Source organism: Lutra lutra, chromosome 5 (assembly GCF_902655055.1).
Source record: "Lutra lutra chromosome 5, mLutLut1.2, whole genome shotgun sequence".
NCBI lineage: Eukaryota > Metazoa > Chordata > Mammalia > Carnivora > Mustelidae > Lutra > Lutra lutra.
In genome coordinates this window covers 81,319,683-81,336,186 of record NC_062282.1, presented here as the reverse complement: position 1 = coordinate 81,336,186, position 16,504 = coordinate 81,319,683, and the positions used below count along the sequence as shown (strand labels likewise).

The 16,504-nt window shown below is 39.9% G+C and overlaps 1 protein-coding gene and 1 pseudogene across 8 annotated transcripts in view; one reads left to right on the top strand and one right to left on the bottom strand.

Moving 5' to 3' along the window:
- Positions 1-16,504, bottom strand: part of ARHGAP26 (Rho GTPase activating protein 26) — a 445,619-nt gene that overhangs the window by 265,441 nt on the left and 163,674 nt on the right. For all 8 annotated transcript variants that reach the window (XR_007127482.1, XR_007127483.1, XR_007127484.1 and 5 more), the window contains exon 11: positions 9,128-9,206. Coding sequence is in view for 5 of the 8 variants with exons in the window: in XM_047730366.1 (XP_047586322.1) it covers positions 9,128-9,206 (79 nt within the window). In the remaining 3 variants the exon portion in view is untranslated. The remainder of the gene's footprint in view (positions 1-9,127; positions 9,207-16,504) is intronic.
- Positions 7,502-7,790, top strand: LOC125100278 (60S ribosomal protein L37-like; annotated as a pseudogene).

The window sequence follows — 16,504 nt, the reverse complement described above, 5'->3', positions numbered from 1 at the left end:
TGTTAATATTCATTAAAATATTAAATGTCCCTACCATTCAACATGCAATTCCACTTGGTATATACCCTGGACAAATGCTGAGATAGGTAAACAGTGAAGTACGTATAAGGGTTTCCAGTCTATCATTCTGCACATTACAATGGCATGAGGAAAAGCTGAGAAGTGCCTACATGTCAAACACTGAAGGTTTAAGAATCTATAAGAAATCTATGCTATGTCAAAAATTCTACAAAACAGAGGAGTTTATTCCTAGATTACATATACAGGAATAAATATACAGAAAGTTCTAGAAGGATACATACTATAGGTTTAACTTGAGAGAGGGACTTTTGCCTTCCATTATGGCTGGGGATGGAAGGTCCAAGTATGTATCCTCATACAACCAAGTATGAGGATACAAGTGTAACTAATTCCCATGACAAAGGCCTCAAGCCTGGAAAGGTGTTAGTGTGCAGGTGAGGTCAACAAGCTGAGATCTGAGCCTTGCAGAAAATGCTGAAGGCAATCAAAAGGGATTTTATGTTTATGCTTAGGCCAAAAAAGTGAACAAAGAAGTAAAAATATTAAACAACAGATGTGTGGCGATCCATAAAAGGTAGGTGGGGAATTGCCAAGAACCAGCCTTGTTAAGAACCAGTCACACAAAACCAACCATACCTTAATTTTCCTTAGGTTCATTCATCTGATTATTTGACAGGTATGTACTGAACACCTTCTCTGAGCCAAACAGTATGTACAAAAAATACAAAAACAAATTAAAACAAAACAAAACAAAACAAAAACCCTGACAATGCTCCTGTCCTGTTGAATACGATAATCCAGCAGGGGGACAGATATGAATCAAGTAACCAAACCAATCAATTTACTATTACAAGGTGAGACAAGAGCTTGGAAGTCAGGAATCAAGTGTCTCCAAATGGCTTTGCAAAGAAATGGAGTCTGCAGACAGGGGTCCATGAACTTGGATGGTGGAGGAAAAAAATAAACCTTTCTTGCCCTAACCTTTAACTGAACTTTAGCATCTCCTTCAATATGAGCATGGGCAACAAACCACAGTGGTTGTGACATTGTCGCAAATAAAAATCATAGGTGTTCCCATATAACATTACTACTGTTGCAGATATTCTGAATTACCATTTATAGGACTTATGAGACTTGCCCTTCCTTTTATTAAATAATGTGATAATTAGAGAAGCATATACTTCTATTCCAAGTGGTTTTAATATTTTGGTAACTATTTCTACATATTTTTTTTCCTTTTTAAAGGAATTTTACTTTATTTTATGCATCTGAGAAATGGTCTAAAAGCTTTACCTGATTGTCAAACAAATCCATGGCATCAAAAAAGATTAACAATCACTCACCTAAATTCTGGTAACAAGTAGATAGGTATGTATATAAATGGACTACAAAATCAAGAAATATAATTACACACATGGGCTCACATAAAGAAAGCAACCCAATTTCCTGCAAAAAATAATAAACTAAAATAAAACAAAACAAAAAATAAAATAAAATAACTAACACTCAGTTATCTTCAACTCTTTAATTTTGACTCTAGTTGTTCAACAAATATTTGCTAGTGCTTACTTTGTGCCAGCCACAGGACAAGGCAATAGGGAAACAGCAGCAAACCAATTCTAATAAGGTGGCCTGTTCCTCCCTCATCTTGGATCTTCATGGTCCATTAAAGTAATTGGTGAACAATCTATAAATGTTTGCCAAATGCTAAAAGAAGAATGCCTACAACTGGAATAAGTGCCGCCAACATGTTATAAAGTGCTAACATTCAAGCAAAATCTTCTGGCTCTCATTCCACTTCTTGGGAAAGTTTCATCAACTCCCCAGCATAAAACTCAATTTCATCTGACTTTCTCTTCCCTCCCACTTTGTATATCACATTACTCAATTAAACAGTCTGACTTTTATGAGAAACTGCTCTTCGCAAGAACATCTAACCAAAAGGAACAAACACCGAGGTAATAGTATTCAATTCCTTTTAAGACTTGTACACATTGGGGTGATAATATTAAATACTATTATGAATTCTACCTGTATAAAAACATTCACAGGCCTCAAAGAGGAAGCTTGCAGCCAGCTTCTTGCTCTAGTAAGAGAAAAAGAAACACAAGGAAAATAATACAGAAGTCTAATCCTATTTCCTAGCAACTGGGGGACAAGTGGGAGAAAAGGGAAGCAAACCAGAGACCTCACCTTCCGACTCTTCACCTCACACTATGTGCTATTACAAAGAAAGCTTTCACAAACTAGGCAGAACTATCCCTCCAAACCACTGCACCACTCATAAAGGACTGAGAACTGCATCATGATACAAGAGCTTAGCAATTTCACCCCACACCTTCTTAACCTTTCAGATTCCTTTGATCAGTTATTTTACCATGGAAAGGAAAATCTAAGCATTTGCCGTGAAATGGTGAGGTGAGCTTAGCATACAGCTGGGCTGATGAATGGCCAGGCCTGGGATGCATTATAGCAATGAGAGGCTACAGTTACTTCATAATCCTCTACTTGCAGACTTCAAGTTAAGCCTGACTGCTCAGTGAAATCACTTTTTCCATACAAGTGAAAGCAGTCCCTGCCTGCCCTCTGGTGAACCCAGGCAAGGTGACTTTAAATAAATTTTGTGCTCAAATGAGCCAAGTAATTTCGAAGTGGAAGCTAGAAAGAGAATCCAGTTATCCTACTATCTGCCCCCCTCTCCAAAAAGACAACAGTAAGAACTAACTTTTAGTGAGCGCTTGACCATGTACAGGACTTGTGCTAATCACCTGCTAATCACTTGATCCTTACAAAACAATTATATAGGAAGATACTATGATTATCTCCATTTTGCTACCAAAGAAACATGTTTGCAGGGACTAAGTCATTGTACAAGGTGAGAGACCTATTAGTGGTGAGCAGGGATTTAAACTTGGGCTTGCAGAGCCTACCTTCCTGTTTTTAAGTAGGCTCCATACAGAGCTCGGAGCCCAGTGTGGGGCTCTAACTCATGACTGTGAGATCAAGACCTGAGCTGAGGTCAAGAGTTAAACATTCAGCCAACCTGAGCCACCCAAGTGCCCAGAACCTACACTACATTCTTAACCACCATAACATTCTGCTTCTGATCCCAGAATATGATCTTAATGGTAATCAATCTTACTTTTTCCTTTAAATACTCTAAACAGCTCTTTCAGGTACTGGGTGCAGAGCGTAAAATACAATGAAACTATTCATTTATTCTAGGAGCTCTTGAAGCACTTAGGGGCTAGAGTTTAGGCACAACAGAAAAAGGTAAGAGGAAGAGCACACTTCGTTCAGTCTCCAAGTCCACAGGACTAAAACAGAAGATTTCTTTAAAATGGAGGCAAGCAGAAGGAAGCCACACTGTCTTGTCCTCTCATGAGAGGAGTGGTTTTTCCTTAGTGTCTTCCTCTTTTCTCTTCAACCACTGCAGGAGCCACAATAAAGTAGCTCCACCTACAAGAGAGGGTAGATACAATTCAACTACAGCTTCCTAATAATTCAGCAGTCTGTGTGTTGTAGTAAAAACAGCACAGAGCTGGAAGCTAGCAGACCTGGATTATCTATCCAAGATCAACCAAAGGTGCCTGACCTTTTCAGGCACTGGTCCCTTACATAAATAAGGGTGTGACACTGTGTCACAAGTAGGAGGTTCAGCTATAAGAAAAAGCCAGTATGGGGCCTTTTCTGACCTATAAAGGTATCAGTTTCAAAGTTTCAACTAATACATGGATTTACACACCATCTTTCATGCTATAACACCTGTTTCTTATCTTCCTAAACGAATTCTACATAATTCTGGCATCAAAAGATATTCAAGGAGTGGTTCATTAGATAAATACCTAATTTCACTGAAGAATCCTTGGAATATTCAAGAGAACTAATACTTCTAAAATAAGGTGGTAATAACAGCAGTTCCAGACAGACATCGTAAATCATAGCTAAGAGAAATATATGGGAACACAGTTTAGAGAGGCTGATCCAGGATCCAAGGGTCCAGGTTATCCTATTAGTTCCACTGAGTCACTGGGTCATCTTTCCATAGTGTAGCGAGAGTAATAAATACTTCAGATTGTGTGTGCCTGTACCAGATGCTATGTTGGTAATGGACAAACAAGGATGAATGCTCCAGCTGTGGGCATTTGGCTCAGGTTCCCACAGTCTATGGGGGAGGCAGGTAAGGACCAGGTAACAGAAGATTAAAACAAAAGCTTATGTGGTTACAACAATGAATCTGTAGCTTATCAACCCAGATTTAACAGAAGGTTAGGAAAATCCAAAAGAATCATTTCAAAACTGTATCTTACTCAGTAGCTTCTTGTTTAAAAAATAATAATAATAATAATAATGGGGCGCCTGGGTGGCTCAGTGGGTTAAAGCCCCTGCCTTCGGCTCGGGTCATGATCCTGGGGTCCTGGGATCGAGCCCCACGTCGGGCTCTCTGCTCGGTGGAGAGCCTGCTTCCCCTTCTCTCTCTGCCTGCCTCTCTGCCTACTTGTGATCTCTGTCTCTCAAATAAATAAATAAAATCTTTAAAAAAAAATAGTTATATACTCACATCTGTAGGCCTTTTATTTATTTTTTTTGCCCTATTCCTCTGGCTATGACTCCCAGTACGATATTGATAAAACTGTTAGAAATGAACATCTTTGTCTTGTTCCCATTCTTAGGGAGAAAGCATTTCGTCTTTCACAATTAAGTATGAGGTTAGTGGTAAACTTGCGGTTTTCACTCTTGGCCAAGTATCAAAGAATAAACTCTTCAAATAGAAATTTTAATGAAATATAGATATTGGAGTAGGGAGAAACTCTGTCACTTTTAGCTATCTCATACCTCCCCCCCTTCCTCATATAACAATGCTTTGATTTTTCCTTAGGGGAAGCCAAAATTTCTCCACCACCACAGTTCTAGCACAGTGGGCAGGGGAGTCAGGTCTGGTCAATTCAACTATCCCACCCTATGGTCCAAGTATTTAGTCCAAGAAAATTCAAATATGGGACTTCTTTAGAATTATTACATAAGGCTCTCTTTCCACTAGACTTATAGATTAGGGATCAACAAAGTATGACCCATGACTGAAATCTGGCTTCTACCTGTTTTTATAAATAAAGTTTAATTGAAATGTAGCCATACCCATTGTCGATGGCTGCTTTTGAGCTACAACAGCAAAGCTGATTAGCTACAATAGTGACCAGAGGGCTCCCAAGGCCTAAAATAATTACTCTCTGGCCTTTTAACAGAATAAGTTTCCTGGCTCCTGTTCTTGATAATGTAAAGCTGGAACAGTCTGAAAGCCTATCACCATAACTGGAAAGAACCTACTAGAAATACCAACACAAAAGAAGAAACCAACTCCAAATATTATGGAAGTTTCTGGATTCAGATGGGCTGGAACTATTATATCCCAACTTATTTTAAGTTCCATAAGCCAATAAATCCAGCTTTTTCTCAGGCCAAGTATAAATGAGGCTTCCTTCATTTGAATTTAAATTAACAGCATAGATAAAAACTATAATGCTCATTGCAGAACCACAACTCTAATTTCTTCCTCCATTATATATCCATGAATAACATAAAGACATTCAAAATTTCTTTTCAACTAGAAAGTCACTGAACGCTAAAAACTGTAATTTATGTAACAATTAACTAAAACTGTAAAATCAACTAATTCAGGGCTCATTTAGACTGTTTTTCCAACCAACCATACTAAGGTGTTATTAAACGATAAAAGAACAAAAAGGATGCAAACCAAAGTTACCCCCCTCCAAAAAAAAAAAAGAGAGAGAGAGATTCAACACAGAATAATCATTCACAGAACCACTGAGCTCTAAGTATAAAACAAAAGTTAGGTGCTGCCATTGTAATCTCCCTGATACAAGGCTAACACTCCAAAACCAGCTAAGGAAATAGGTTTCTGCTTCCCTTGCCAAAGCCAAAACTTCTAAGGGGATAGATTTAACTAATTAGGCAGACTGTGATTAAAACTGGAGCTGCTAATTTTCTACTGGGTATGTGTCTCCAAGAATGTCCCCTAGAGGCTCTCAGCAATGGGAGACAAAATTAAGCCTAATATTCCTGCCACCTATGCAGTTACCATTTGTCTGTTTCTCTCTCTTCAGGAAACTGAAAAGTACACAGAGATGTTGTTCTCAATGTAAGCTATATGTTCCTGTGAGGAAATAATTTTATATTATGTTTAGAAATAGAATTATTTTGTGTTTAAACTTGTTTTAATGTGTACATTCTGGAGCAAGGAGATGTTTTCTTTCAACAGCATGCTTTCCATCTGCAGAAGCCAGATGTTAATCTACAGGAAAACTCAAGTGGTTAGTAAGACCAATTACATACAGACAGAGAACAAATATCAAATGGCAGGGAGAGGGAGGAAGGGGAGGTTTAAAATGGGAGTTGGTAAAGTCATTGTAGAACTGCAGCTTACGGGGCTGGGGAAACCTCAAAACAGTGGGGATTTTATCCATACCAAGAATAGTATGCCCTGACAAGATTTTTTTTCTTCCTGGGTACTTCCTCCCCTAGAATTGAAGAATCATTCAAGAAACTCAGATAAAGTATGTAAAAATGAAATGAGTGAGAATTCTTGAAGGCATCTTCAAGATGCCTATTAATCTCCATTAATGATAAAAATCAAACAATCTCATCTCTATTAATGATAAAAACTAAACACATCTGGGACTATGCATGGGTTCAAATTCTACCTCTGCCACTTTGATGGAAACTGTCCGCCACCCTACAGTCTTCTTTCTGGAAGTGATAAAATACCCAGGGTACTGGCAGTCCATGGCTGCCTATGTTCAACCTAGATTTCCCATCCTCCCCTGTAGATAGATGTGGCCAATTAAAGTATGTTAGGGCCAGTGGAAGTGATATGTGCATCCTCGAGGTCCTGAATACTTTCATCTCCATTAACTGGCTGAAAAACAGCAATGACTAGTAGAGCAACTTCGAAGGTCATGAGTTGAGTATGGCAGAATGACCCTACAAAGCATGGACTGCTCACTTTCAGGCTTGGAGAGAGAAATCAATTTCTATGTTACTTAAGCTACTACACTTTGGAGTCTCCTTGTTATGGCGACCTAACCTGAACCCTACCACTATAGCCACTTACTGTCTGTGCTACTAAGCCAAGTTACTAAAGCTAAGTCTCACTTTCCTCAACTATAAAATGGTAGTATTTTGTGATGTCCTAAGAGTATACTTATTTAATAAGGTACTAAGAAGAATAAATGGGTTAAGACATGTAATATGCCAAATCTGTGACTTACACACACAAAAGAGCTCAATTAAGGGTAATGGTAGCAAAGATAAAGGACAACTTAGGAAGGGGCTTTCAAATGCCTCTGACAACAAGCAGCTATTGTGCCCATGACACCCTAATGGTAGAAATGTCTATCTACTCTATATATACAGCAGAAGTGCCTTCTCTTCCAGCCTCTTTGGTCTTGGCTGCAGAAACCAGATGAGGAAAGGGACATCATCATTTGAAAAGCATCACGTTAAGACACACACATTGTGTCCCCGCTGCTCTAAGGCCTACAACCTTCAGAAGTTACTTGTGGTAAATGTGGCTATCCTACCAAGTAGAAAAGGAAGTATAACTGGATTGCCAAGGCTAAAATATGAAATACCCCTGGGACTGGTCAAATAGACACCTAAAAGTTGTCTACCACAGATTCAGGCCTGGACTCTGTGAAGGAACAAAATTTCGACCCAACAGGGGAGCTGTGGCAGCATCTAGTTCATCTTAAGAATTTCAATAATCAGTCACACAATAAATAAACATCCTGGTTAAAAAAAAAAAAAAAAAAAGAAAGCAAGAAAGAAAGAAAAAGAAAGGAAGGAAGGAAGGAAGGAAGGAAGGAAAGAAAGAGAAAGAAAGAAAGAAAGAAAGAAAGAAAGAAAGAAAGAAAGAAAGAAAGAAAGAAAGAAAGAAAAAAGTCTATCTGCTTTGAGAGTTTCCATCACTAACAATGTATTCAAAGAAAACAAGGGGTAACTTAAAGGTACTGCAGAAGAATTAAGATTAAATAATGTTCAATTCGAATTTAGCTGTTCCAAACTCTTTAAATGGTTCTTTAAATCTTGCTCTATGTTATTAAATGTTATCCAAACAGTAGTTATTTGTTTCTGCTCAGCTGATTGGAGTTTCACATTTATATACAAAATAGCTAAGTAGAAAGACACATTCATCAATATAGATCACCTAACCTGGGTAGGCTGAGAAACATACAAATGAACTGGAATCATCTATGATTGCATCTTGATGCAGAGTTCTGTACTCAATGAAGGTTGTGGCCTGATGGCTTTGCACACATTCCCCACTCTGGATAGTGCCTCTGCAAGTTATAACTACTGGCCCTATGACACTGGATTCTTTTTTATCTTTTGTATTCCTAGGATGTACTCTTAGGATTTCTATAACCCTGGTATCTGCTGAATACTGCAGCTGAGATCTTTGGCACCAAGGTAAGGCCACTATTTTTGACTTTAGGGACTCCCCCAGGGCCCTGACATGAGATTTACATGTCACACGATACAGGAAAACCACCAGACTACATCAACCAGCAAAGGCCAGCATCTCAAAAATGGGAGCACAGATCATACTACCAAGGCTTAAATCCTTCCATCTACACTGATAATCCCACTGTATATAATGGGATGTGGGCTACCATGGCAAGGGAATGCTGAACTAGAAGGCAATGAGAAAAGATACTACATAATCTATATACACTTCTAAAATCAGGTATCCCATTCAGATAGGTTTGAGATAATGTTTTGCATCCTACTCCATGGAGACATCAATATTCAGTAAGCCAGACTCTGCCTCCTCTAAGAGACCCAAGGACACTACAGTTGCCTTGGCTACCACATAGCCTGAAAGTCCTGAAGGACTGAGAGGCCAAAGCTCAGGGACTGCAACCACACAGAAACAGTTTCATTATCGATGAAAGTTCAAGAGTAGAAGACGTCCTCTGGTACACTGGAAACCAAGGCTTTAGATAGAGAGCAAAAATCACTGCACTTGGGAAGCAACAAACAACTCGGGGTCTTTATTTCTATTTTACTTCCCTGAATTGTTACTTACAGGTTCCCGGCCATCCATGGCTTCCATCCAGAGCCTCCGGTCTTCTTCCGACAATGCCTGCATGGTGATAACCCCTGGCCTGTGGAGAAAGGAGGACACAAACATGAACCCAGTGTCACTGGTAGAGAGATCCTGATGAACGTGAAACTTCAAGAAATACCCAAACAACAGAGTGAGAGATTGCTAGGATTAACAAATGAAGACAGGCACACAGGCAGCTGTCAGAGTCACCTTTCAGTCTCAGAAAGCAAAGTCATCTCCTGAATTCCCCTCAATAAACCTGTGTCCCTCAGGGAGCTAGGAAAAAACACAGCAGACATTACCCTACTACTTACAGTTAAGGGACACAAATGACTAAAGTGATTCCTTTAGACCCTGTTTTTGTTCCTTCAGGTCTTATTCATTCCTATTCTCCAAAATGTGTAACAGAGACCTTTACTCACAGTATGATAGCAATTCATATGTATTAAAGCAAACAGAATCACTGGACTCAAGATTATAAGAGAGGAAACAATCAAGCTGGGGGGACGCTGGCCTCTTAACCTCTAATCCAAGGTTTCTAAACTCCTTTTGACATGGAGATGCTTTATGATGGTAAATGAATTTATAATGATATTAAATGTATATCTTTTTAAGATTTTATTTATTTATTTGACAGAGAGATCACAAGTAAGCAGAGAGGCAGGCAGAGAGAGGAGGAAGCAGGCTCCCTGCCAAGCAGAGAGCCCGATGCGGGACTCAATCCCAGGACCCTGAGATAATGACCTGAGCTGAAGGCAGAGGCTTAACCCACTGAGCCACCCAGGCGCCCTAAATGTATATCGTTTTTAAAGTGAATACTTGTCATGTCAGGTATTAAGTTCTTTACATGCACTACTTCTTTTTACCCTCTCACTGAAATCTGCTTGGCCTTTCAAACTGAACACAAACCCTCCAGAAAGCTTGCACATGGTATCAAATGGTGTTTGTTGAGTTCCCCTTACAGATGGCACTCCACTAGCAGAGACTTGAGCAATGAAAACGTTCTTGGGAGAGGGAGCTAAAAGTGCTCTGTGCTCAATAAAGCAGGAGTCATTACTTGGTCCACAGATGGGTCCAAGAGAGTCTATAAACCACTCTTCCATCTTCAAATATACGTATATTTTTCTGTATTAACAGTTCAATCTCAGTCATTATCAAAAGAGACACAACCCTCAAAAAGTTAAGAACTACAGATTTAGGGGTGCCTGGGTGGCTCAGTCATTAAGCATCTGCCTTCAGCTCAGGTCATGATCCCAGGGTCCTGGGATTGAGCCCCACATCCTGCTCCCTGCTCAGAGGGAAGCCTGCTTCTCCAACTCCCGTTCCCCTTACTCGTATTCCCTCTCTAGATGTGTCTATCTCTGTCAAATAAATAAAATCTTAAAAAAAAAAAAAAACTACTGATTTAAATCCTCATTTTTAAACTCTGAGAAAGCTTAAAAGGAAGTAAGAGGTCCACTAAGCAAGAATTAAGTCTTATTACCATCTGAGTCTGCGGTACCATAATGATCACAGAACAGCATGGTAATGAAACACATATGGGCCTGGCCATACCCTGATCAGCACAAGTCTATTCATTCTGACCCACGTAATCACTGGTACTGACTTATTTCCACAGTCCCATTGATATGCTAGATCTATTCATGTTGAACATATTTTAAATATCACATCCCTCAACATCCCCTAAGGAAAAACATTTCCAAAGATGTAAGCATCTAAGTACAGGGGGGCTGGGGACTCAAGAGGCACTGAGGTGTGGTATGAGTGTGTGGGTACATGTTGTGTGTGTGGGGGTGGAGGTGGACAACAGTGGTGGTAGCTGGGTATGCAGATGGATGAGTGAAGGTCTTGAACATGAAAACATTAATTCCCCAGAGGCAATCCTTCCTGTGAAGGCCATCCTGAGCAGTAACACCCCAACACAAAGAGGACACAGAAAATATAGTAAGCCTTTTCTCTACGGCTCCTGCCAGAGCCCTCCCTCCTCTTCCCAGAAATTCTCATTCTCAGACTCAAATCCCCATTTCCCACCATGAGCCCATTCAGTGCACAGACACTGTCTGCAGACTACTGGCAGTCATGGCTCCACAGAGCTGATCCTTGGCTGGAAGGCATGGTGGACTGATTCTACTCTTTTACCTCAAGCGTAATGCTTTAATGGCTTAGAGGGGAAAAAAGTATATGAAGCTGCAATCTGCTTTAGAACTCTCAAGTCCCTGGACCTGAACCTTTGAGTACTGCTCAAGTGTTGTGCCTGGACCACCAGTTTCAGAATCAGGCATTCCCTGAAAAATGGAAATTCTTAGCCTAAAACTACCTTATTACTGAATATGAATTTCTGGGCTGGGTCTGGGAACTTGGATTTTAACCAACTCCCCAGGTGATCCCGATGCACAGTTAGGTCAGAGATCCACTGCCCTGGCTCCCACCCTTTCCTTCCTGTCCCCCCACACTAAAGAGCAAAAGACACCCCCCGGTATACACTAGGGTCAAGCAGCCAACAAGTCTCCAGTCCATTTCCTGCTAGGTTCCTACCAGCAAACAGTGGGACCACAATAGTTGCCTAGCATACCAAGATTTCAGGGGCCCTGCAGATATCACATCAACCTCATGGCACACATTGTGAGATTTCCACCCAGAACCACAAGGAGGAAGTTCAGACAAACTAAGAGGCCACTTGGCCCTAGTAACCAGGAAAGTCAACAGGATCTGTTTTCATTTCAAGAAGAAATATCAAAATGTAAGTTCTTTTCCATATGTGGTTTTGTTCCCCATCTTTGTGGAAGGAGGTAGTATGGAACTGAATAAAGTGGATTTAATACACTTAGTTCTAATCTTATCATCATTCCAAGTTCAGGTAATTTTCTCTCAATCTTGTGTATGAATGTCTGGATCACAGTACTATCCTTTCTAGGCATCTAGAAAAAACTCCTTCAGCTCCAAGTTTCTTTTCCTTCATAACAATTTAAACTGTAATTACATAAATCTCTTATGTGTGAATTTCCAAGGACCAAGGTGAAAGGGTCAACTTTATTTTGGAATCAAGCAATAACTTTCTTTCCATATTCCCCCTCCCTGTGTCCCTACTAGCTAACATTCCTCAAAACAAAATAAAATGAGCAAAACTCTCTATGACCCTGTACTTTCCACATCAGCAGTTCATGTTTTATTTTTTTATTTTTTTTTTAAGATTTTATTTATTTATTTGACAGACAGAGATCACAAGCAGGCAGAGAGGCAGGCAGAGAGAGAGGAGGAAGCAAGTTCCCTACAGAGCAGAAAGCCCGATGTGGGGCTCAATCCCAGGACCCTGGGATCATGACCTGAGCCGAAGGCAGAGGCTTTAACCCACTGAGCCACCCAGGCGCCCCAGCAGTTCGTGTTTTAAATGCATCTGGTTTTTTCATAACAAAAATGGAGAGGGGGAAAGAGAAAGAGAAATCCAGAGGAGGGTGTGCAATGAGCAAGGGAAAATAGAAAACAATGAAAGAGAACTGAAATAAATGAGTTCTTTCCAGCTCTACAAAGAACTGTGTTACTATCAAACACCATAATGGAATATAATCTACAGTAATAATAACCGAGGAGGGTATGTCAGATGCTATACTAATCACTATATATAAATTAATTCATTTAATCTTGACAATTATATCACGTGGTAGGTATATTCTCATTATCCCACTGGGGAGATGAAAAGAACCAAGGCTCGAATAGGTTAAGTATCCTGTCTACAGTCACAGAGCCAGGATCTCAACCCAGCAGTCTATTGCTTCACCCTTACACATAAGACCATAGCAAATGTGGAGGTGCCCTACCCCACAGAAAGCAGATACTGAACATTCCTCCTCTAAGCAGCAGAAAATTCCTACACAGAATCAAATAAGATCAAACCATAAAAGGTTCTGTAAAGCCTGAAGTGTTTCATAGATGCAGTTACCACCAGAACACCATTCAAACAGCCAATCCAAAAGAAGAATATGACGATGTCCAATGTGACTATAGCTGACTTTTCCTCAGCAGAGGTTCTCCACATTTCTTCTGCTTCAAAATACTCAAGAGATGGAAAGGATGAGTTATTTATTTTATTATGTTAAGTTAGACACCCCACAGTACCCTATTTGTTTTTGATGTAGTGTTAAATAATTAATTAGTTGTGTATAACACCCAGTGGGTGATGAGTTTTTTAAAAGAACATAAAAGGCACCAAACAGGGGGGCGCCTGTTTGGCTCACAGTCAGTTTAAGCGTCTGCCTTTGGCTCAGGCCATGATCCCAGGGTACTGGGATGAAGCCCCAAATCGGGCTGTCTGCTCAGTAGGGACTCTGCTTCCCCTTCTCCATTTGCCCCTCCCCCACAACTTGTGCTCCCTCTCAGACAAATAAATAAGATCTTTAAAAAAAAAAAAACAAAAACTTAAAGCACTAATCATAAAGAAAAAAGGAAATAAGGAAATAAGACTTCAACAAAATGAATAATTTTCATTCATAAAAAGGCACCATTAAAAGAGTGAAAAGGCAAACTAAAGAGAAAGAGATGCTATAGTTTGTATCTCCAGTGAGACTCCTAACCAGAATATGTAAAGAATGCCCACAAATAAGAAAAAAAAATGAACCCAATTAATAAAATGGATAAAAGACATGAACAGGCACTTTAAGGAGGACACACAAATGGCCAACAAACATAAGAAACAGGGCCCAACATGATGTCTCTTTGAAGAAATGCAAATGAAACCACAATGAAACCCCCTCCTGAAGGGAGAGCATTCAGAAGACCACCAATACCAAGTACTGGCAAGAATACAGAGCCACTGGAACTCTCATATATTGCTAGAAAGAGAATTGATAAAACCGTTTTGGCACTATCTACTAAAACTAAACATACACCTCACCTGCTGTAGGAACTAGAAATTCTACCTCTATGCATACATCCAAGAGAAATGAATGTGTATGTCCATCAAAAGACACATTCAAGAATGCTGTTTTATTTTTTTAATTAACATATAAGCAAATAACATGTATTATTTGCTTCAGGGATACAGGTCTGTGAATCATCAGTCTTAACATAATTCACAGCAATGCCCATAGCACATACCCTCCCCAATATCCATCACCAAGCCACCCCATCCCTCCGGCAGCAACTCTCAGTTTGTTTCCTGAGATTAAGAGTCTCTTATAAGAATGTTTTTTTATTCTTAATGGCCAAACTTTACAACAACAAAAAACTCCAATATCCATCTATGAGAATAAATTGTTTATATTTAAACAAGGGAGCACCATACAAAAATTAAAAAGAACCAACTACAAGGTACAATCAACAAAATGAATCAATCTTATAATAATGAAACAAAGAATCCAGACACAAACTACTAACAGTACAATTCCATTGATATGACATTCAAACACGAGTCAAAGTCATCTATGGGGACAGAATTCAGAACAGTGATTTCATTTAGGGGAAGAGGTATGATGATGACTGGAAGGAAACCATCTCCTCAGGTAACAGTAATGTTCTATAATCTGATCTGGGTGGTTACACCAGTATAGGCATTGTGGAGGGCAGTCATAAAGATATGTTTAAGATATGCACTTAAGATTTGTGCATCTTACTGTGATTACATTTCAATTAAAAAAAAAAAAAAGTCTTTTAAATACCAAAGATATAGGTCTTGTCATCAATAACTTAGGCACCCTAGTTATCCTGACTCTGGTGTTTCATAGCTACGTAAGTGCCTAGTGGACAACTAACTCAACTACTCCATATTCTTCTTTACACTGCAGATTTAAACAATACCTACTTCAAGGAGTCATTGTGAAAGTTTAATGAGATATTCATAAAGTGTTTCACAGTGTTAGACACACTGTAAATGCTCCAAGAATTTGCTCTTATCACTGGGACAAATGGAGGTGGCAGGTGGAGGGGAAAAGATGGCAAGTGTGCAGTAGGGTCAAAACTATGGAGGAAGAAGGGCAGGTGAACATAGTTTAAAAAGGAAAAGAAACCAGCCACAGGTGCTGCAGATACACGTGACCCCACCCCCAACACACTCACACACAGTACTGAAAATCACACCTCTACCACAAAGGGAGCCAGGCCAGGGGCTGCGCTGACACATAGGCTCTGACATCACGGCCATTTCCTTTTTCCTCCTGAGTAAAGCATTTAAGTGGCCTACTTCCCCCTTTTGGAATTAATGTCAGATAACTGATAAGGACAAAGAGGGGTCTTTAGCAATTCTAGAAAATCTGCCAAGGAGGGCCCTCTGCCCACGAGTTGGGAGAAGTAACAAAAGAAGACCTACAATCCTTTCTGCAGCTCAATTCTAAGATACAACGTAAGATATGGCACCTCATTTTGCTTCTGAATAAATCCTTGGTTAGTGCTATATCTTTATCAGCTTCAGAATGGTGAACAAGTATCTGTAATTTTCTCTAAGATGGCACTCTACCTCTCACACAACAGGGGAGAAGATGCAAAAAATTACTCCTCTGTCACAGGCCAAACTGCGCCCCAGCACCATACCCCCTTCCACTCTGGCCTCCAGAAAGAGCCCGTGGAAAACAGTGTACCCTTCACTGCCACATCCAGGAGCGGGGACCACTGATGTCACCTCACAGGCTCCTCAGCAGCAGAGAGCAAGCAGAATTACAACCAGCCCTGACTCCAGGGCCATGCCACAGCTTTCCTGCTCTAATCTTATTCCTGAATCTGAGTCAACAATAGTGATCTCAGTGCCTTGGCAACTCCACTACTTCCTACTGGACAAGGAAATGCTGTTACTGACTCCACCCCACTGAAACAAACACTCAGAATCTCTTCTTTCTAAATCAACCTCCAAAGATCCAAAGATGTAGGGGTTACTCATTCATAAGACTCTAAGTCTTCTGTTGGCAAGAGTTCATCCCCCAGCTTCCAACCACACTACAGCACATGTAAGAGTCAGGTTATGCTTGTATAGGAAGACACAGAATGGTGAAGCCTTGGAGAATGGGCTGCCATCCATAGTGGGAAAGAGGTGCACAAGTGCCAGGGACAGGAAGTTGTCCTTTGCTTCTAAAATCCTACTGGGAAAACAGATTCCCAACCATTATTAGGGTTTGAAGTTCAGGACATCTTCATTTACACAAAGATATGGCCAAAGCCATACCAAATAATCTTGGAGAATGACAATGCTTTCTTGTCTATGAGATTACAGACTCAAACATCCACAGAGAATAGGAAGTAAGCAAAATCAGTGAAATTGAATGAAAAGATTATTTATTGACCCAAGGAAAATAGGCTCACTCTCATTTTCCATATAATATGCAGCCCTTTACTTTTTCTTTCGCACATTTACTTTTTGATGGTCATAGGAACAAA